The sequence below is a fragment of the Tamandua tetradactyla genome, chromosome 7 (genome assembly GCF_023851605.1).
Source record: "Tamandua tetradactyla isolate mTamTet1 chromosome 7, mTamTet1.pri, whole genome shotgun sequence".
Classification (NCBI taxonomy): domain Eukaryota; kingdom Metazoa; phylum Chordata; class Mammalia; order Pilosa; family Myrmecophagidae; genus Tamandua; species Tamandua tetradactyla.
The window spans coordinates 157,319,812-157,342,906 of NC_135333.1; the positions used below are offsets into that span (position 1 = coordinate 157,319,812).

General features: G+C 32.6%; 1 protein-coding gene and 1 non-coding gene across 6 annotated transcripts in view; both read left to right on the forward strand.

Moving 5' to 3' along the window:
• TMTC3 (transmembrane O-mannosyltransferase targeting cadherins 3) overlaps positions 1–12,416 on the forward strand; it is a 70,650-nt gene extending 58,234 nt beyond the window's left edge. For 2 of the 5 annotated variants that reach the window (XM_077111544.1, XM_077111545.1), the window contains 5 exons: positions 2,110–2,213; positions 3,540–3,709; positions 5,588–5,814; positions 7,498–8,307; positions 10,938–12,416. In XM_077111544.1, coding sequence (XP_076967659.1) covers positions 2,110–2,213; positions 3,540–3,709; positions 5,588–5,814; positions 7,498–8,307; positions 10,938–10,972 — 1,346 coding nt within the window. In that variant the 3' untranslated portion in view covers positions 10,973–12,416. Of the gene's footprint in view, positions 1–2,109; positions 2,214–3,539; positions 3,710–5,587; positions 5,815–7,497; positions 9,835–10,937 lie in introns of those variants that run through there. The other 3 variants (XM_077111543.1, XM_077111547.1, XM_077111546.1) reach the window with 3 other exon arrangements.
• On the forward strand, positions 11,383–11,484 carry LOC143643036 (U6 spliceosomal RNA). The gene has a single exon (XR_013156080.1). It is a non-coding gene; the product is annotated as a U6 spliceosomal RNA (small nuclear RNA).
• Positions 12,417–23,095: the final 10,679 nt, after the last annotated feature.

Here is a 23,095-nt window from a genome sequence, read left to right on the forward strand (position 1 = left end):
AAGAGTGCTTTGAAAACTATTGCTTTTATATTTCTTTGCTTTGTATATATGTTATACTATACAATATAAAAAAAATTAAAAAAAAATATGAAATACTTAACCAGGATTCTGGAAAATTGAGTTGACTGGAGAAGCACAGTAGTATTGACAGATTAAGGATCCATTGAAATTTGTGGTCCTCAGTTCATTGAATTAAAGACACTATTCAATTCATGCTGCTTTTAGTTTGGATAGTATATTCATGAGAGCATTGGTTCTTATTATCACTTAGCCCTTTTGATGCTGAAAAAATACTATGATTGCTATATTTTTTCTTTGAGATAGTAGTGTTTATTCTAGTGTCTGATGGCAATGTCTCTTTGCCATACATTTTAAGAACCTAATTCCACCGAGTAATCATTTGCCCCATCTTTCACCTAAATACATCATTTCTTTTTGTTCTAAGATTAGTTGGGGCTGGTTTCAGTAACATTTTGAGTACTCAGCTGACAGTTACATTTTTATTTATCTAAACTTTCCATTTATTGTTCTTTCTTTAGATTATATAATTAATTTTTTCAGGTCCTGTAGATCCTTATGTTTCCTAAGTAACTTTCTGATCTCTACAACAAATGGTATAGATTTATCTGATGTAAAATAAAATTGAGCTTTGTAAAAGACCACCTACTCAGTATTTTTGTATACACTGGATAATATGTTCAGTCTTGACTCTGCACCAAAATTGCCTTTAAACTTTTAAAAAACACATTTTTGCAGATCATATTCCTGAGGAGTCTTTCGATGAAGCTGGGGTGGGGCTAAATTGCCTGAATTTTTAAAAGCAACATATCCAGGAAAGGGAATGGCTAGCAGAAGATTTTTTGTTTTTGTTTTTTGCTTGATCCCTTCTTACCTCCATAAGACTCAGCAATATATATAGAAAGGAAAAACACCAGCCTCCTTCCCCTAACCTTGTCCCCCAGTTCTCTAACCAAACTTGTACTGCATCTTACAGTTTTTGTAAGGTGCACACAACTGCCAACCTGAAACATAATGTAGCAAGACCTTAGGACTGTTACTCTCCTCCTAGGGGAATGCCCAAGATATATATGCTTGGCCCCTATGTGTCCTGGGAGTTGCAGGCAGAGAACTATTCCACAGTTGCAAAATCATCGGTGTTAACAGGCAAGTAGTAATCATAATTTGAAACCTTGTCATGTCTGTTAGAGATTCATGTTGAGTAAAAATTGTCTATTTAAGATCATCTCCATTCCTTCTATCTTTATTCCAAACCTTTGAAAATTTATTGAGAATTTTGTCTCTCTTTAAAATTAGGGTAAAATGATCCCTCATATTTTTCTTGTTTAAACTGCTTATTCTATCCCTGAGTAAATTTGTAGGGTATTCTGTTTCTGGCCAGAAAATGAGTTGTAAGTTCCTGGTACTTTAATATTAATGTAACCTTTCTTAAAGTTTTAAATCAGTTATATAAGAATTTATCATCGTTTAAGAGAGATGGACTTTTCTGCATCTTAAGTATTACTATGGAATCCTGATAACTCCATTCAATATATTCTTATTCCAACCACATTCACAAACTTTTTTTTTTAAATCAACAAGTTTTTTTAGTGTCTTTACCTATATTCCACTATAGATGCATATTTGTCAGTTTTAACACTTGAAATAATTCTAGGAATCATTATCCTTTTTACATGTAGAATTAAGCCGTTTACTTTTTGAGTGAAATCCAAAGCCTTACCATAAGGAAATTAGGCAATCCTTAGTTTTAGGACAGTAAACTGTGATAAAGAGAAGTGATATAAATGTCATTCCATCTCTCTCTTCCCTCATGTGTTACCCTTTCAAGTATCCAATCCATTCAAATACTTTATGTAACGTGTATATTTTATGTCCCTACAGTGCTTTATTTAAATAATTTTCTAGAGTATTATTTGTCATAAATTATAACAAGTTGGGTTAGAAGAACTTTAAGGAGGAAAGCAGAACCTAACATAAAACCTTTGCATTTTTTGCCTAGTATGTTTTTTTCTAGAAACTTGTCTCCTTAGTAGTTTATATTGAATACTCTTTAGTATATTTGCCATGAAAGGATTTTTTTTTTAATTTTAGATGACATCGGTGCCCATATGAATGTAGGAAGAACTTATAAAAATTTAAATAGAACAAAAGAAGCTGAAGAATCTTACATGATGGCTAAATCACTGATGCCTCAAGTAAGTTGTCATAACTTATTCCTATTATGCCATGCCAATTAGATCTCCATATTGAATAAAATGTATCCTAGAATCTATTCTATTATCTATTATTCTAGCTAATGGATTTTTATCTAGTTGTAAAGTCCTTTTTTCTTGTTTGTCAAAATAAAAGTTGTCCAATGAACCATCTATCCCTGAAAATTTTACAGAAGATACCATTTACATATCTAGTTCACTTCATTAAAAAAAATAAAAACTTTATAGTCCATTTATAAAAATTATATAATATATGAATTTTAAATGTTCTTATTACTTTTCAGTTAAATGATTTTGAAAAGAACTAGCAAAACAACAGAAAAAGATATAGAATGTTAATATAGAGAAAAAATAAAGATAATAATAATAGTAAAAAAAAGAAAAAAATGATTCTGAATGAAAAGAATTTTATTTGTATACATTAAGCATTAAATTCAACATGTACCTATCATTTATACAATGATCTGTTATATCTCCTGCTTTTTTGTGTCCATTGGCTATTGCAATGGCACATGTATTATAAAAATCTTTGAATAATCATACAGCATCAAAATTGGAAAATCTGACCCTGTCCTTGACCTCATAAAAGATTGTTTACCCTAAGCTGCAGTTTTCTTAATTGTAGTATTAATAAGAATAATTGGATAAGTAATTTAATAATTTTTAAAAAACAAAATTGGGCCATATGATATCTTAAGGATAATTTCAGTTCTAAGATTCTACAGTTAAATTGTGTTCAATGTAGGTTTTTGTTAGATATATTTTATTGTGTTCATTGAACATTTGGTAATCTTTACTTATCCTATGCAGTCAGTTAATTAAAGCATTTTATTTCCCAGCTTCACCAAACAAATGAGATGTTAGTGTAACTCTAAAATGAAATTAACTTCCCTGTTATTACAACCAGGAAATGTTTTGCTGACAGCATGAAAGTTGTCATGATGTAAATAATACATGAGAGATGGGAGGTCTGTGTTGTATTCCCGGCACAATACAAACTTACTAAGAGACTTTGCATCTAAAAATTCTGATTTATATGACTTCATTAAAAGATAAGTATTAATAGAACGCTAAGAATACACTGAACACACATGAATGAAAAAATATGTCCTTTAGTGCCAAAAGATAATATTTTTTTACATTTTTTGAAAACTATAGGTACTTTTACATTTTTACATTTCAGTTTAATACAAAAGTAAAACTAATGCAATCTTCTTACATCCTGTTTAATAAACCACTGGGGATACTTATTGAACTTTTAGCTTTAGTTCTAAGATTCAAATTATGAAAATTGCTCTTTCCCAACAGATTATTCCTGGTAAAAAATATGCTGCCAGAATTGCTCCTAACCACCTAAATGTTTATATCAATCTGGCCAACCTGATCCGAGCAAATGAGTCCCGACTAGAAGAAGCAGATCAACTGTACCGACAAGCAATAAGCATGAGGCCTGACTTCAAACAGGCTTATATTAGCAGGTATTGTTATATACTTAAGAGCTATCATTATAGAAAATTGTAACTGCATCTACATGTACATTTTGACCATTTTGATTAAATTGGATTTTTTTTTTCTTTTAGTGATCTTACTTGGCACCCTTAAGAACATAGAAGAGGCTAGCCTGGTTAAGATTGATAATAATATTACATTGATCATAACAAGGAATTCGTGTATGATAGAAAACTTAGGTTTTGTATGAAAGAATGGATAGAAGCGACTTTTTGGTTTCATTTACTTCTCATCCCCATATTTTTTTATTTTTACCTCTTTAAAATACCTGAAATTGAAGTTATGTAATAGAGTTGCATCTGGTACCGATTCTCAGGAGCTTTTATTTAAAAATACTAATAATATTTATTATTTTAAATAAATATTGAGAAGTGACCAATTATTGATACCTTCCCACAAAGAAAACTTAGTTGTCAGTAAAAAAATGTTTTCTATTATCACATGTAAAAATTTCCCATGTAAGTGTTTTTTATTTGTATTATACTTTAGGAAAAAAAAAATTGTATGTTTAACTTTGCTTTGTTGCCTGGCCTAGAAATCTAATTGTAATTTATAATATTGGTTCTATGGAAAATGCATGCCAAATTTAATGTTTTTGAGGTAAAATCTTATAAATTGGGGGCTGTCTTTGTTCCATCTTTTATCTAGTTCTTGTTGCAGTCCGCTAGGTTTTGGGGAGTTGCATCTATAAATAAAACCTATGTGTTAATCTATAAAAAATTATTTGATTATTTTTGCATGAAAGAAAATCATTTTGAGCAAACACACTAGAAGCTGCTTTACTGAGAATGTTAATAGTTTTTTATTCGTTTGATTTCATTTCTATGCTGATATAATAGGAAAAAGTAATAAATAAAAACAACTCTTATTATAACACTAGTTAAATGTGATTCATGCATATGAACTTAAATAAAATGAGTTTTTAATACTCTAACAGAAAATAGAGCCATATTAGAAATACTATTCAAAGGTGATCAAACTGATCCTCACTTCCAGAATACCTCAAAGGTATCTGCAGTTGGCACTTATGGCTTTCCACCCTACTGGAGTTTTTATGAATGGTCATTTTATAAGAATACATGGAAGAAAACTAATTAAAGGGGGTATAAAAATTTCAAAACCCTCTGCGTTTTGTACAGTGAGAAAGAAGTCTAACATATATTTGGTTAGTGGTATTTTCCCATCATTACTTTAAATATTTTTCTTTTTCAGATGTTCCTACTTTGTCTCCAAACATATTCATTTATTTTCTCACTCTTTTTAGCGGCTCTTTTTCTTATTCACTCCAGTCTGCCTCCTTTCAAGATGTATTCAGAGAATGTATTTTCTTTATTTTTCTTCCTTGGGTACATCCCCCACCTCTTTACCTTCTTAAAGTCAGGCATGCTTTTTCCTTCTAATCTTTGAAACCATACTAAGCCAAATTTGTTAAACTAAGGAGTTCAGGTTTGAGAATAGTCTCAGTTATTTTTTTTTTTTTTTTTTTTTTTTTTTTTAAAGGAAAGACAGAGAGAAGGAAGGATAGAAGGAAGGAAGGAAGGAAGAAAGGGAAACATCTTTAAACATTTTCTTGTTTTTATTGTATTCTGTTTCTCCGTTTTTGTTACATGGGCTGGGGCCGGGAATCGAACCGAGGTCCTCCGGCATAGCAGGCAAGCACTTTGCCCGCTGAGCCACCGCGGCCCGCCCAGTCTCAGTTATTTTTGAGAGAGAACTGTTAGACCCTAATTTAAAAGGTAAAAAGAAAGCTATGAATAAGTGACAAGGGTTAAAACTTATCAGAGAAAAGTATCTATAAATTGGCATGTTAGTGTTGAAAGTAAACCTTGTGTTTGTTTTTTCCACAGAGGAGAATTGCTTTTAAAAATGAACAAACCTCTGAAAGCAAAGGAAGCATATCTTAAAGCACTAGAGCTGGACAGAAATAATGCAGATCTTTGGTACAATTTGGCTATTGTTCATATTGAACTTAAAGAACCAAATGAAGCCCTAAAAAACTTTAATCATGCTTTAGAATTAAATTCAAAGCATAAACTAGCACTGTTCAATTCTGCTATATTAATGCAAGAATCAGGTATGTTTTCTCAAAAATATTTCAGTTTAAATAATTATAGTTTGAAATATAGTAAAACTTTAACTTAAGCTCCATTGACCATACCAGACATTTTATGAACAGATAATTTATATTAACTCTGTGCATAGTGATTTATATAAAGAATATTTAAATACTTGAAGTAAATTCTTTCCATGAAACAAACACTAACATATATGACAATACTAATTATTATTCTGGTATTTGTTACGGCTGATTTTTTAAGCACACTATAAAGAAATATCTTATTACTCTACTTTGTCATTTTATGTATGTAACTATAATATGTCTTTTGTAGATAAATATATACTGTCTAAAAAAATCTGAATTTGAAAAAAAGTTTATTAATTAGCTCTGTGGATCCAAAAGGATTATACGATTAGAAAAAGAGCATTCTCTTTTCCTTTGACTTACAAGACTGTGTACTCTGGCATCATTTTATATCCAATTTTACTGAGTTTTCTGAGATACCATAATTTTCTATGATTTAGCAAAACCGCTATTAATCGCAATAAATCTGGATCTTTGACCTATTTTTATATAGGTATTTAGTTCTACCTCCAAAAGCTGTATAAATGATTTATAATCTCTTAATTTTTATGTTGGAAATTTTCTGTTTATATTCTAGTTATTTCTTAGCTAATATTTTTTTAAAACCTTAGTAGAAAATGAAAAAATTATAAAATCACAATATTTCTAGAGCTTAAAAGACCTTTGAGTTTACTTGTGCCAGTCTCCTATTTAATAGATTAAAGAGTCAAGGACCAAATAGATTTAATGACTAGCCCAACATCATATGGCTAATTTATAGAGTCCAGGATAAGATTAAGCCTACTAATCTTTTTTTTTTTTTACATCATGCGGTCAAATAAAAGTAGAGGAAAATCATTATACCTAGTATTCAAAAAAAGCATAAATTTAGAGAAAAGTTCATTTTTACTTAAGTTAGTTAACATTAATGTGAAAAATGCCCTTTGTCCAACTCAAGATTGCCCTCTAAGTTCTGCAGTTGCTAAACTTGAGACTTTAAAAATTTTGTTTGCAATACAAATTATTCCAATAAGCATTTATTTTTAAACAGTATACTTTTTGTTCTGGAAATTTCCTAAAATATTTGAGGTGACATTAAAAAAAAACTTATTCAGTAAGATTGAAACATTTTGTTTATCTAATAATAGTTTCTATTTGCTGATACCTATTTACAGATATCTCAAGTAATTCTTAGAAAATCCAATAAATTAATCCTGAGAAGTTAAATAACTTGTTCAATGTAAAAACTCAGAAGATTAACAGAACTAAGATTGAATAAATATTTTTAGTGGTAAATCAGTGCTTCTTCCTATTTAATTCCTTATTCTTCTCCTGGTACTCCTATTTAGATTCTGAACTATAAGGAGATGCTATTTCTTCCCTTTTGGTTTCTGGGGCACTCTTACTGCTTTAAAAGAAAGGAGAAAAGCTATCACTTCAGTGTTTTAAGCACACAGTCTTTCCTGTAAATACTTTGAGGTTTTCACTTTCTTCCTTTTAATTTACATACAGAAGTTGTTTTGGTTTGCTACTTGTTTGTATTCTAACTAGATGCTTGAAAATGGCTTTTGTTCAACAGAGTCACTTCATTTGCTAATAATATATATTTTTTTCTTAAAAAAAAATTATTTTTAGGTGAGGTGAAACTCCGACCTGAAGCTAGAAAACGACTTCTAAGCTATATAACTGAAGAGCCACAAGATGCAAATGGTTATTTCAATTTGGGAATGCTTGCTATGGATGACAAAAAGGATAATGAAGCAGAGATTTGGATGAAGAAAGCCATTAAATTACAGGCGGATTTCAGAAGTGCTTTGTTTAATCTGGCACTCCTTTATTCTCAGACTGCAAAGGAATTAATGGCATTGCCAATTTTGGAAGAGTTACTCAGATATTACCCTGATCATATCAAGGGTCTCATTTTAAAGGGAGACATTCTGATGAATCAGAAGAAAGATATTCTTGGAGCAAAAAAATGTTTTGAAAAGATTTTAGAGATGGATCCAAGCAATGTGCAAGGAAAACACAATCTTTGTGTTGTTTATTTTGAAGAGAAAGACTTATTAAAAGCTGAAAGATGCCTGGTTGAAACATTGGCTTTAGCACCACATGAAGAATATATTCAACGCCATTTGAATATAGTCAGAGATAAAATTTCCTCGTCTAGTTTTGTAGAACAGCCAATAATCCCAGCTGGTGAGACTTCTGATACAGAAGACAACAAAATCCCAACTGAAAATGTAAAGGAAATCAGAAGTGAACCCAACAAACCTACGCAGACAATAAAAGTAAGCAATAATAAAAGCCAGTTGAAATCCAGCAAACAATTAGGAAAAAATACAGATAAGGATGCCCCCCAGAAAACAACAAAAGAAATTAAAGACATTGAGAAGAAAAGAGTTGCTGCTTTAAAGAGACTAGAAGAGATTGAACGTATTTTAAATGGTGAATAGTGGTGCTCTTTATCATGTTGCAGTGATATCAAAAAAACTTTAGTCTATGTTATATGATTATACTGTGAGCTCTGAAAAATGATAAGAATGCATAATAGTCTATTTTTGAGTTGCCTCTATGTAGAATTAAATGTGATTTTCATTAAAGGTATCTTACCTGGATATGAGGCATGTATTGTATAAGATATGGCAGATTTTCTAATTTTTGGCGAATATATCAGAAATAATAAATTACAGGTAGGAGATTTGCATCCTTTATTATAGAAGGAAAGTTCTTCTCGCAAAATAAGATTTAGCACTCAATTAAAAACAATTTGAAGCCTGAATGTTAGTCCCTTGGGGGTATACCCAACATATACTGGTTTATTCTATGTCATTCCCATTCACTAGCCTGTTTCGTTTTTCCTTCACTTTTTGGAATCTGGCCATGGATTAAAAATACTTATTGAATACATTATTTTTTTCTTTAGTAATCCTTCTGTTTAACCAAGGGACTTTGCACTAGCAAGAAGTACTGTTTCCTTTATGTTGTATTGTAGCTTTTGTTGTTGATTTTTAGAAGAAATTCTGAATGAACATTTTTAAATAAGTCATATGACATGTTAGCTTAAGAATATATTTTCGTAATTGTATATTTGACCTTAAGTTTACTCTAAAATGCAATTTTTAAGCAGGTAAAGTTTTATATATATACCATACACATGTTTAATAATGTTCAAATATACTATATTTTCATTTTTTTTCTTATCATTAGTTTCCCAACATGAACCATATAATCATGCTAATTCCTTGACTTTTGATTCCCCAAGCTACTCATGTATAGTCTTATTAAGAAGTCCCAATAAATAAGAAGTAAATAAAACTGTAGCTTTATTTCAACTTTGAGTTATAACATAGTGAATTTCTCTTTCATATCTTAGGGTTAACTGGTCTTATTTTAAATTTTTGCTTTTATGTCCAAAGACACAGATTAATCCCTCTTCTGAGTCATTTTAGGTACCTGACAAAACTAAATTCAGTTTTCTTTTACCAGAATAAAGACAGTGTGACAAAGTTTGTTTTTAAGCACTGAGTTCTGTTGACATCTTATGATATATATTTTTATTAAATATTTATTTTGACTACTGAGCTTTCATAAAAATTTTGAAGCTGTTTTAATTCCATGAGTAATGTAAAACAAATTGCTTTTTTAACTTCCTATATGTGATATGTTATGTTCAAACAAAATTGTATCATTTTTAGCCTGCAGTAATTGGCCTAATACAGGATTTATAAATTAGTCAGTTGGTTTTGGGAAATTTATATTTGAATTTATTTTTCCTTAGTTAAAATACATTTCATGTGAATGTTATAATACCTAATAAAGTTAGTTTTAGTTTAAAATATTCAAGCTCAAGCTATCATCATGGGATAGTAACTATAATTTCTAATAGGTAGTATTTCAAAAACTATGTTCCTGTTCCTTGGTGATGATTAATTACTAATTATGTTTCAAAAACCATGTTTTGTAACTTTTTTTTAAGAAATATTTTAGAAATATGTCACAAGAAGCATGGACTAAAGATCCCCTCTTACTACATTCCCTGAGGATCTTGAATAGATTTTTTTTTAGACAGTTTAATGAAGTACTGACGCCAATGGGACTTAATTTTTGATCCATGAGATTCTGTTAAGCATCAAAGCAATACCTAATTTCAGTTCTTAAACTATAGTTTGTGATTCCACATATGAGGTGGAGAATGCCTCATATAATACAACTTCATAAATTATTGATTTTTTATGTTCTCTCCACATATCTTGATGGAATGTTTCTGAGTGTGATCTCTTGTTATACTCTAACAGTAGTAAAGATGAGAAAAATAAGAAATCTTTCATGACAGCATATCATAATATAAGCTGTGAGTAATAATAAAGTTACTAACTATTCAAATGATGAAAGGTATATATTAATATTATCCATATACAAAAAAGAATCATATTCCTTATTACCACTTTGAACAGTGCCTAGCACATCAGAAATTCTTATGTATTTGAATTTAAAAGTTTGTTTAAATCAAATCCACACTGAGTAGTTAATAATTTAATAAGTACTCCAAATCACTGGTTCTCAACATTTGTTGTTTATTAAATCATCTCAGGGGCTTTTAATTGGACACTACCCCAAACCAATTAAAACTGAATTTCTGGGGGGGGGTGGGGTCATATGTCAATTTTTCCAAAAGCTCTCCGAGAGATTTCTTATTTGTAGTCGGGTAAGGACCACTGCTTTAAGTGAGTTTAAGAAAATCCTTTTCTCTCTCCTGTGGTAACTTTTGTGTGTGTGTGTGTGTGTGTGGAGAAGAAAAGAATTTGTTAACGATCTTGCAAGAACAGGCATGCAACCAAAACGTGGTAGTGGCTGGCGCCCTGTGTTAACTTTTTAAATTAGCAATATAATTCAAAGTAAGGTTTGATGTTTTAAATTCCATCAAGGAATATGTTCTTATAACTAATATTTATTCTTTGAAATGTAAAATCTTAAATTCTTTCAAGTTTACATTTGTATAAGATTATTTCTTCTTTAAACTTAGAAATTGTTTTGAAAGGTAATGGTTTGTTGTGTTTTGTTTTTTCTCTCTGGAGCTGCCCTTTTTTGGAGGAGAGGTGGAAAGAATTAAGGCCAGTTTCCTAACCTATGATTTAAAAATGTACATCTGTAAGTCCGGAAAAGAAAACCTGTTATGCTCATGAGCGTTGGAGTTTTAATTCTCACTCTTTTACAGAATCCTCTTCTGGGAATGCTTTGACAAACTCCACAAGTATGTTACTTACTCACTGTTTCTCAGGAAAAAATTGTTTCTCATATTGCTCTTATCTGGGTTTCCTATTGAAACAGGGAATTTTATATATCATTATTCCAGTAAGTAATTTTCTGAAGTTGATTGCTTGAAGGATAAAATTATTAAATAGTAATTTTCTTTTGTTAGTGATTTTGTGTTTTTATGTAAATATTTGATATATGATTTACACAATTCTAATAAAACCTTATTCCTTTTCATTACATCTTATTTGAGCTCTCAATTTGATGTTATAGAGCACTTCTTTAAAGATGCTTTAATGAAAATTATTAAGAAAATATTAGACCCTGCACAAGGATGACATGCAAATTCGTGAAGCGTTCCATATTTTTTAAGTTGCATTCAGTACTCACTTAAAAAAAAAAAAAAGAAAAAAAGAAAATATTAGATTTGTATATGTTTATACTTCAGAAATCCATATATTTGTCATTTATTTTCATAAAAACTTCCTAATTGTTTGCATGACTAAATGGTATTTAAAATCAGCTCCAAAGCATATCTGGTATCTGAGTCCAGAGTATCTGTTGAAAACTGTCAACCATCCACATTAAGGGTTTATAAGAAAATAATTTAAAATTGTATTTTATATTTACTATGATGTCTGTGTACCATATTTCTAAACATTCAGTATTAAATTGATACTTTATAAAGCCTAAACCTGAATTAAGTGTTATAAATGAAATAAATGTTATAACCTTTTAGTATTATAAGAAATGCAATAGTGTATAAAGAGATTCTGTCCCCTAAAGGAGAGTTAACATGTAGTTTCTTAGTAATGCCCTGAGAAAAGCAGGCATTAAATTAGTTCCTGACTTATACGTTTTCAACTCTGAGTGGTAGAGACCAAATTAAGGAAATGAAACACACTCAGACTTGAAATGTTATTTACAAACACACGTAATTGGAAGTCTGTAGTGAAATAAATAGGAGTTTGGGTTCTGGATCTGCCTATGTTCAAATCCTGGTACCATTTTTAGTGATGATAACACTTAGGGAAAGTTGTTTAACCCATATGTTTGTCAGTTCCCTCACTTGTGAATTGAAGAAAGTATATTCCTCGAAGTTGTTAGAGGATTAAATTAGTGAATATATTTAAATGGCTTAAAACAGTTCCTGGCACACAGTGAACAATAAATGTTGTTAATATAACAGCAATGCTTAGACTCGTGTTTGGTGCATATAATTTGATTTATGTGATGACAAACAAATGATGAAAAATCTGATATTAATGCTTTTCTTTACCCTTCTAAACCAAGTGCATAGATAATCTAAAATAAATTATGTTTTGGGTTAAATTAAAATATACAAATGAGAACTCAGAACATCCTGAAATTGTACTTCCTTGCTCTTTTGCTGTTCACTGCCATCAGGGAGGTCGCATAAGATGAAATATTAGTGCCTAAATGTTATCTGAAGACTTGATCTCAGATAAATTCATGTTTTTTAGAACGGTCTTTCTTCAGCAATAACATTTCTGTGATCATACCAATAGATAGCAAATTTTCCATCAAATAGCATTATACTTGAATTATATATTCTGTAAGAACCTGCTACCTTCATGTTTCTGCCTTGAACAAAACATCCCTTTCATAAAGATTTCCATGGTTAAACTCAATTTTCTTTATCCCCTCCTTCCCCCATTAGCAAAATAGTCTGAGTAAATTTTCTATACTAAAGTGTGAATGATTGGCAAGTTTTGTTAGTCTTTTCTTAGGTTAATTCTAGTGAGCCTCTGTGAAGTTGCAAGTAGTTTGTGGGAGCTATTTAAGGAATACAGACTTTCTCCACCACTCTACCACTGTAAGTTAAAAATGAGTTAACTAAAGAATGAGAGACGCCACAAAGAAGGTTTCTAGTTAGATAAACTTTTAGGCCACCTCTGACCATAGTCCTGTTTTTGGTGGTGACTACCCTTTGGAAGTGAAATCAAAGTAGTTGGAATGTCAGCAAAATGAGACCTAGGCTCAGTAGTGATATCTAAAATTAATTCCTAGACAGTGAGGGGTGTGCGATTTTTATTATATGGTTTCTTTATGACACCATTTCTTTCTGTGGATCTACAGTTTAATTTGCAGGCTTTTTTTTCCCTAACTATACCTTAAATCCTAGTGTTTTCTCTCCCGGTCTTTTTTTGTTCTTTCCATGGAACAACAGTTTCAGCTGTTTTTTGATTCTAGATCCCCATATTAGATTTTCTTTAAGCTCCCCACCCATGAATCCAGTGTTCTGGCTATCACATCCTTATGCATCCTTAGTCATTCATCCCCCCCCATCATCCTCTCTTCTAAACCACATGACCATTGGATGACAACCTTATTCTGTCTTAAAGTCCTATGGCAGAGAGAAACATCCAATTTGAAGTAGGGAAGGAGAGGTAAGGAAGAGAGACCAAAGGGACATGAGAGCTTGCTAATGGTTTACCTACTCAAAATAAATATAGATATTGATAAAATTTGATATCAGTAGTGAGATGATTATGGGATTTAGGTTAAAAATAAATACTCCAAAAATACACAATGAACTGATAAGTTTTAAAACATCAAAAGAAAATTCATTTATATCTAATGGGATGTAGTAATGGAGAGAGGAGAAAATTAAAAGAAAGTACAGTACAAAAGAAGATGTTAAGACCTAAGGGCTTATATAGGTGTAATTACAATAAATGTAAATGGATTGAAACTAAAGAAAAAAACAGCTCTCAGATTGGACTGAAAGCATAAGGTCCAATACTATGTTACCTACAGAACACTTGTAAAATTATAGAAAAACCATAAAAGTATGACAAAAAGTCTACTAGGAAAATACGAAAAAGCAAGCTGTGATAACAATTTTAATATGTGACAAAATAGAATTTAAAGCAAAAGAAAAGAAAAAGACATAAGGGGAAAAGAATAGTTTATACTGATAAAAGGAGCAATAGAGTTCACAGAGTAAACTTGAATAGATTCCCAAATATTCTTATTTGACCATGATGTAACAAAATTAGAAATCAATAATGTAAAGATGGACAAGAACTTCTATTTCCAGGTAGAATGCAGTAGGTTATGGCTGTCAAACATTCTCACTGCTAAAACTATTAAGAAAAAAAGAAAAGATAAATTGATAAGGCATGCTTTTAAATATATTGGGGAGTTGTGGTCCAATGAGGACCAGAAAATTTAAACTCCCAGAAAGGGAAGAGTCCTGCCTAGGACAGTTAACTATTTCTAGGTGATTTCTTCCCTTGGGGCATTAGCCAGTTCTGAGTGTGTAATGAAAATGTGGCTTGTCCTAAGCAGAAAGAATCTTTTGGAAGAAAGAGAAACTAGCATAGTTTTGAGTAATCACATAGAGATAGAGTAATATTTTGGAAAATAGAAGAGTCCAAATATAAGGCTGGTTATTCCCACAGTATATAGGCTGAATTATGCAGTGACACAGGTGATTGTTGGGTTTAGCTATAAAGGGAGAGTAAAATCTTTCACAATTTTGCCTTGCTGAGGTGGCAAAAACTCCCCCTCAAAAGGGCCTGCAACAAACTTAAAACTGGTTTCCCTTATCACCTGCAATACATTCACCTCATTTTGTATTTTCATGGACTAAGGGTTTAGTAAAATAAGCCTCAAAATAAATGCATCATGTTTTTAATCAACCTAGGGAGGCATGCCCAAGAAACAGGGATAAACTAAGAAGTTAAGTCTTACAATTTGCAATTCATCCTCAAATCAATTCAATATATAGTTGAAATAATGAATTCCTCATTCTATCTCCCTAACAGAGGAATGAGGGAACCTTCATCTATGGGCAGTAAACATCGGAATCTGTTTTTTTTTTTTCATGTAAAATGTCCAGCATAAAATAAATAATTAGCTATGAAAAGATGTGGGAAAATGTGACCACTAATCAAGAAAATAAAAAGTAGAAGCAGGGCAGTCCACAGTGGCTCAGTGGCAGAGTACTTGCCTGCCATGCCAGAGACTCGAGTTCGATTCCTGGTGCAAAAAAAGAAGTAGGAGCAGACACACAGATTATCCAAATATCATAGTTAGCAAACAAGGACTTTATAATAACTATATCACTAATAACATAGCACTATATTAAAGAGAAAATAGGATAATAAAGAAAGTTCTCCAGAATAAAGGATAATGAAGCCAAGTGGAAGCATGAAACTGAAGGAAGATATGAAGTGCATGATAAAGGTAAATAGATCTAGAAATATAAAAAAATTCAGAGTGTTTTAAAACAATGGCAATATCATATATATCACACACACACACAAATTCAGGAAGAGTAAACTTAGTAATTTAAGTTGATGATAAACTATAATGGGTAAAATTGCATAATATCATGTTCAGGGTAACCCACTAAAAAATGCTATGAAAAAATGTATAATTAAAAAGCTAATAAAGGGTGCAAGGGTAGTTCAGTGGTAAAATTCTTGCCTGCCATGGGGGAGATCCAGATTCAATTCCTAGCCTATATACTTCCCAAACAAGCAAACAAACAAAACACCAACCAAACAAACAAAAATTCAACAAATGGTAAGGGAATACTCATGTGAAAAAAGAATGAAATGTGACCTCACCATACAGCATGCAGAAAAAAAGCTAATAGAGATGTAAAATGGAATCAAAGTCCTTGATTAATTTTTTAAAAGCCTAGAAAAGAAGAATACAACAAGGAATGCATACTAAAAGCAAAACAATTAGCAAAATTCTATAATTATTATATCAGTAATTACATTAAATGTAACATGATAACCATACTTACAAAACAGAGAAAAAATACTTTTTTTCATTAGATACAGTAAAAGCATCAGACAAAAGTCAACATCCATTCATCATAAGAAAAAAGCACAGCAAATTAGCAAAAGAAGGAAACTTTCTTTATCTAATAAAGGTAATTACCAAACACATATATAGCCAATAAGATACCTAAAAATAACATTAAATGGTTTCCTAGGTTTGAAACAATGCAAGAATGTGCATCATCACTTCTGTACAACATTGTTCTAGAGGTCTCAGAACAGTAAAGCAAGAAAATAAAATTTTAAAACCTAGGAAGGAAGAAGCTAAACTCATTATTCACAAAAACTTGACTGTGTATGTAGACAATGCAAAAGAATCTACAAATCATTAGAATTAATAAGTGAATATATGTGGGTCACTAGGTATGAAACTAAGAAACAAAAACCACTTGTATTTCTTTGTAGTAGCCACAAACAGCTGGGAAATAAAATTTTAAATATCATTTACAATAGTTAAATATCCAGAAATAAATCTAACAAAGGATATACAAAACTAATACTGAAAACCATAAGGCACTAAATATCAACATAAAAAAAGTAAATAAATGAAGAAATACACCATGTAAAGAAACAAAGATTCAATATTACCATTATGTGAATTTCCCATAAATCAGGCTATTAGATTCAATGAAATTGCCCATCAAAATACAAGCATTTTTTTTTCTTTTTTGGATGAAATGGGCCATATAAATCTAAAGTGTACACAGAAATATAAATAAATTAAAATAGTTGTCCTAGTTTGAAAGCTGCCTGAATGCGATATACCAGAAATGGAAAAATACAAAAGTTGAGGGGGGAGGGAATCTATTAAGTTGCAAGTGTACAGTTCTAAGCTTGTGAAATGGCCAAATAAAAGCAAGGTTGTAGAAATGTCCAATCTAAGGCATCCAGGGAAAGATACCAAAATAAGCCAGAAACAAAAGAACAATTATTGTATGATCTCCTTTGGAAAATGCTTGTAAGAAAACAGAAGGCCGATGACATTCAGGGTTTCTCTCTTAACTGGAAAAGAATAGGGTGAACATGGTGACATCTGTACAGACTTCCAGTTTCAGGAAGCTCCCCCAAGGGCATTTTCCTTCTTCATCGCCAAAGGTCTCTGGCTGTGTGGGCTCACATGGTTCTTGCAGCTCTCTAGCTTTCTCCAAAATGTTTCCTCTTTTAAAGGATTCCAGTAAACTAATCAAGACTGACCTGGAATGGGTGGACTTACATCTCCCTCTAATCAAAGGTTAATACCTACAACTGGGCGCGTCACATCTCAGTGGAGATAATCTAATCAAGCTTGCAAACCATAGTACCGGAAAGGGATTAAAAGAAACAGCTGCCTCCACAAAATGGATCAGGAATAAAACACAGCTTTTCTAGGGAACATAATCCTTTCAAACTGGCGCAATAGTCGAAATAATCTTGAAGGAAATTAAAGTTGGAGGACTACCAAGACCTACTACAAGGCCATAGCAGTTAAGATTGTGTGATGTTGGCATAAAAAGAGAGAAATAAAACACTGAAACAGAATAGACTCTAAGAAGTCGAGCCATACATATAAAATCTCTTGATTTATAGCAAAGTTTGCCACTTGAATCTATTGTGTACCCCAGAAAAGCCACATTTTAATCTTGACCCAATTTTGTGGGGCCAGACCTATTATTTAGGGTTTAAAATTAGATTGTTTCCACAGAGATGTGATGCATTCAATTGTGGGTATGACCTTTTGATTAGATGGAGATGCGACTCTGCCGATTCAGGGTGAGTCTTGATTAGTTTGTTCATGTCCTTGAAAGGGGGAAATATTTTGGAGGAAGCTCAGATGCTGGGAGTGTCAACAGAGAGAGCAGATGCACAAGAGACCCAGGTATCTGGAGATGCAGAAAGAAAATGCTTCCAGGGAAGCTGTTTGAAACCAGAAGCCAAAGACCCCAGCAGATGCCAGCCATGTACCTTCTCAGCTGACAAAGATGTGCTGAACCCATAGGCCTTTCTTAAGGTAAGGTATCTTTCTCTGGATGCCTTAGTTTGGACATTTTAATGGCCTTAGAACTGTAAGCTTGTAATGTAACAAATTACCTTTTTAAAAGCCATTGCAGCAGGTGGGTGAAGAATGCACTGACTGAGAAGTATATTGACGAATGATGTTCAAATATGTTCGAATATGTTCGAATATTGTACTGCTACAAAAAGGAACAAAGTCATGAGGCATGCAACTATGCAAATGAACCTGTGGGACATTTGGTGAGGCAAAACAAGCCAGAAACAAAAGAACAATTATTAGATGGTCTCCTTTGGAAAAAGCTTATAAGAAAACAGGGGCCTAGATTATAAGCTCTTATAGTGGACACACTTAGTCCAGACTGGTAATTATTTTTTCTGGATTTTGAGAGGCTGTTTAAATATCTATAACTGGTATTTAGATATAAGAATGAAGCTGGTCAAGTCCCAATTAAAATAATTCAGGACACAGGGGTAAGGAAAACATTATATTTTAGAACTGCACCTACTCTTTGAGACCAAAGGAAGAAAGGTTTATTTTTTCTGGAAACTAAATTTTCTGTAGCACATAATCTAACTCAACCTATCTGTATAGCTCATTTGAACAATTGAAACACAGGGAGCCAGAATAAGAATGAGGGCCTTTAATTCTGTATAGCTTAATGTAATACCTGGGTACATCCTAGTTTATATTAAGCAGATAATCAAAAAGTATTGGCAAAGTCCCTTGAGGGATGGGAGAAAAAATATGAAACTATTAAACTTTACCATCAGGGAATCCCTTGATACTGTGTCAAGCATTAGGGACAAACAATAGACCAAGCTCTCAATCTTGACGCTTACTCTTGTGAAGCTTATGTAGATAGCAGAAAAGCTTAGCCTACCTATAGGCATGCCTAAGAGTTTCTTCTGGAGAGCCTCTTTTGTTGCTCAGATGTGGCCTCACTCTCTCTAAGCCCAACTCTGCAAGTGAAATCATTGCTCTCCCTGCCTACGTGGGACATGACATCCAGGGGTGACAGTCTCCCTGGCAGCATGGGAGATGACTCCCAGGGATGAGTCTGGCCCTGGCACCATGTGTTAAACTATTTCATCCTGACCAAAAGGGGGAAAAGAAGTGTAATTAATAAAATGTCAGTGCAAGAGAGAGTTCAAATAGAGTTGAGAGGCTATTCTAGAGGTCACTCTTACACAAGCTTCAGTTAGACATTGCTCTCTATCATAACTTGCCAAACCCCAACCAAAACCATTCCAGCCAATCCTAAAGAATACCTAGGGAAAAATATAAGAATTTACAAAGGTTCCATGCACTAGGGTAACTTTCTGGAAACCTACAACCTCCAGTTAATGCCCTGGACCAGAAAAGTCCTGAAACCTAGTGGGCCCAGCCTCTCCAGAATAGTTCCATCTTCCTACCCCATATTATTGACAGCTCCTTCCAACATGAAATAGTTAGAATGGCCATAGCCCAAATACTCCTAAAGAGTGGGAGAGAAAGATCAAAGGTGAAGGTAGTTATACAGAGAACATAGGGCTCAGCAAGCAAATATGATTGCTGAATCATTAAATTGATATTTCTTTTAGTCTCCAGTATCTTAGAGCAGCTAGAAGTAAAAACCAAAAATCGTGGAATTATAACCCATATCAAACTCTGAAATCTGTTCTACAGCTAATTATTGTGCTGTGCTTTGAAATTATTGTTTTTTTGTACAGAAGTTATTTTTCACAAAAAAGAAAAAAAAAGTCAATTGTGAGAATAAAGTGTTTATTTCTTCTAGCCTCCTATATTCTGGAGTAGCTAGAAGGAAAAATCTGAGAGGATGGTATGGTAGCCCATTACAACTCTGGGATCTATCCTGTAAATACTTGTTGAAGAGTGCTTTGAAAACTATTGCTTTTTTCTTTCTTTGCTTTGTATATATGTTATATTATACAATTTAAAAAGTTAAAAAAAAGCCATTCTATTTCTGGTATATTGCATTTCTGGCAGCATTAGCAAACTAATACACAAAGACACCATTCAATTTGATGGAGGAAGGATGGACTTTTTAATAAATGGTGTTGGGACAAATAGATATCAGTATAGGGAAAATGATAAGCCTCCTATCTTATGCCATATACTAAAAGTAATTTGAGATAAATCATAGAGAAAAATGTGAAAAATAAAATTATGAAGTACATAAAAGAAAACACAAGAGAATATAAAGATAGGGAAAGACAAAGATCTCTTAAACAGGCCTCAAAAAAGTGGTGTCAATAAAAAAATAAAAGGTTGATAAATTCAAATGCATTAAAATTAAGAAATTCCATTTATGTAAGACACTATTAAGAGAGAAAGAAAAAACAACCACATATTGAGAGAAGGTATTTGGAATTTTCAATATATATAATGTAAATAATTCATTTCCAGAATTAGAAAGAACTCTTGCAAATCATTAAGAAAAGCTAACAATCCAATTTTAAAGATTTAACAGAAGGTTCAAACTGGCATTTCACAAGAGGAGATCCAAATGGTCAATAATATGAAAAAATGTTCAACATCATTAATTACCAGGGAAATATATGTATATAACCCAAACATTACATTACACACCCACCAAAATGACTAAATAAAAAGCACCTAGAATCAATAGTATTGATAAAGATGTAGAGCAAGTGAAATTCTCATATGCTGCTGATAGTAGTATAAATTGGTACAATTTGCCCCAAATGATCCTAGACTCCTGGTATTCACTGCTGAGTGTAATCACCACTGCCAGCATTGTGCCCCAGTACCTTGATTTTAACCATCAGAATACAGCAACTTTGAGAGGATGTCACATCCATGATTAGGTTAATTAAAATAATGACTTCTATTCTGCTAACAGATTCTTTCTCTTGGAAGCCTTGTAGAAGCAAGGTGCCATCCTGGGGAGGCCCATGTAGCAAGGAATTGAAGGAGATCCCTACCCTACAGTCACAAAGAAACTGAGGTGCTCAGTCCAATAACTGCTTGAACTGGGAATGGATTCTTCCTCAGCTACCCCATCAAATGAGACCACAGCTCCATGAATACATTGGTTTACCACACTGTATTTTCCTAAAGGATTTTCAAGGGTTTTTTAACCATAAAGGATTTTTTATTTAAATGCTGACTTTAGAATCTAAACCTTTCACTTTCCACCTCCCCTGGCAAAATGCTATTGCCCCATACCTAGTTAATGTCCTAATATAAAGTGCACAGTGGACATTTGTAGTTTGAGGTGGGATTTGGTGCCCTGATCTTATCATTACCCTCTCCTTCCCTTTGAACTCTGATGGGGAAGCTGTACATAAAATAGATAAAAAATGATAAAAACATTACTTTAATGACTGGACAAGCCCCTAATACTCCGAACCTCTGTTTCTCAAAATGGAGATTAAAAAAAAAATCTTTTTAGAGAACATAGTGAACAATGCACATGTGAACAACTGGGGAGTTCCTAGAGAATGAAGGATGAAGGGAAGGAAAAGAACTGAGGGATGAAGCAGCTTCGTTATTTTCTCTTTCTGGTTCTGGAGCCTCGGTTGTGGTCTCAGGCAGACACTCACTCCATTCATAAGGGTCCTCTGCCTGAGCAAAACATAAAATCTATCTTATAGGGTTGTTGTCAGAATTAAATGTAGTAGTATATGAAAATGGAAATGTATTATGATTTGTATGTTGCACTGAATATTGACCAGATGCTTATCTGTTGACAGACCTCCTAACATTAGCAAGACCTACATAAAGACAACAAATGAAAGCCAACCTAATTTATCATTTAAATATTTAGAGGTTATAAATCAAGCTAATAAGCTGATTATAAAATAAAATATATTCTATTCTGCTGCACTGACAAACACATCTTCATTTTTAAAAAGTTACAAAGATACACAAAATGTGATTTTTTTCAACTAAAAATTGCCAAAATATTAAAGGCAACTGAATTCAATTATTTCACATTGTATGTGTGTCCTTTTCATGGGCTGATGGTGTTTTGATCAATAATATAATGAAGAAGTTAAAGATATAATGGGATACCATGGCACACCCACTGAAATGGCTAAAATAAAAAGACAATACCAAGTGTTGACAAATGGGTGGAATAACTACTCTCACATAGTGCTGGTAAAAAGATAAAATGATAAAACTTTGTAAAACAGTTTGGCAGTTTCTTTTCTTTCTCTCTTTTTTTTTTTTTTTTTGTGCCATAAAGATATTCATTCAGCATTTACACCTCTCAATCTCTTTTTAAAAACAACAAACATTCTTGACATACATTCTTGGCATGGTTGCAATCATTGGCTCACAATATCATTGTATAGCTGTGTATTCATCACCAGGATCATTTTTTGAACATTTGCATCTCTCCAGCAAAAGACATAAAAAATTCATGCATGCCATACCCCTTACCCCTCCCTCTCATTGACCACTTGTATTTTAATCTACTCAATTTATTTTAACCTTTTCCCCCAACTATTTGTTTATTTCTTATCCATAATTTTTACTCATCTGTTCATGCATAGATAAAAGAAGCATCAGGCACAAGGTTTTCACAATCACACAGTCACATTGCAAAAGCTATATCATTATGCAGTCCTCTTCAAGAAACATGGCTACTGGAACACAGCTCTACAGTTTCAGGTACTTTCCTCTAGCAACTCTAATACACCATAAACTAAACGGGCTATCTATATAATGCGTAAGAGTAACCTCCAGGATAACTTCTTGACTCTGTTTGAAATCTCTTAGCCATTGACACTTTATTTTCTCTCATTTCTCTTTTCCCCTTTTGGTTGAGAAGCTTTTCTCAACCCCTTGATGCTGAGTCCCAGCTCATCCTAGGATTTCTGTCCCACATTGCCAGGAAGGTTTACACCCATAGGAGTCCTGTCCCACTGGAGAGGGGTGAAGGCCATGAGTTCACTTGCTGTGTAAGCTGAGAGAGAGAGAGGTCACATCTGAGCAACAAAAGAGTTTCTCCGGGGGTGACTCTTAGGCCTAATTTTAAATAGGCTTAGCCTATCCTTTGCAGGGACAAGTTTCATAGGGGTAAACCCCAAGATTGAGGGCTTGGTCTATTGATTTGGTTTCCCCCATTACTTGTGAGCATATCAGGAATTCTCCAAATGGGAAAGTTGAATTTTTCCCCATTTCTCCCCATTCC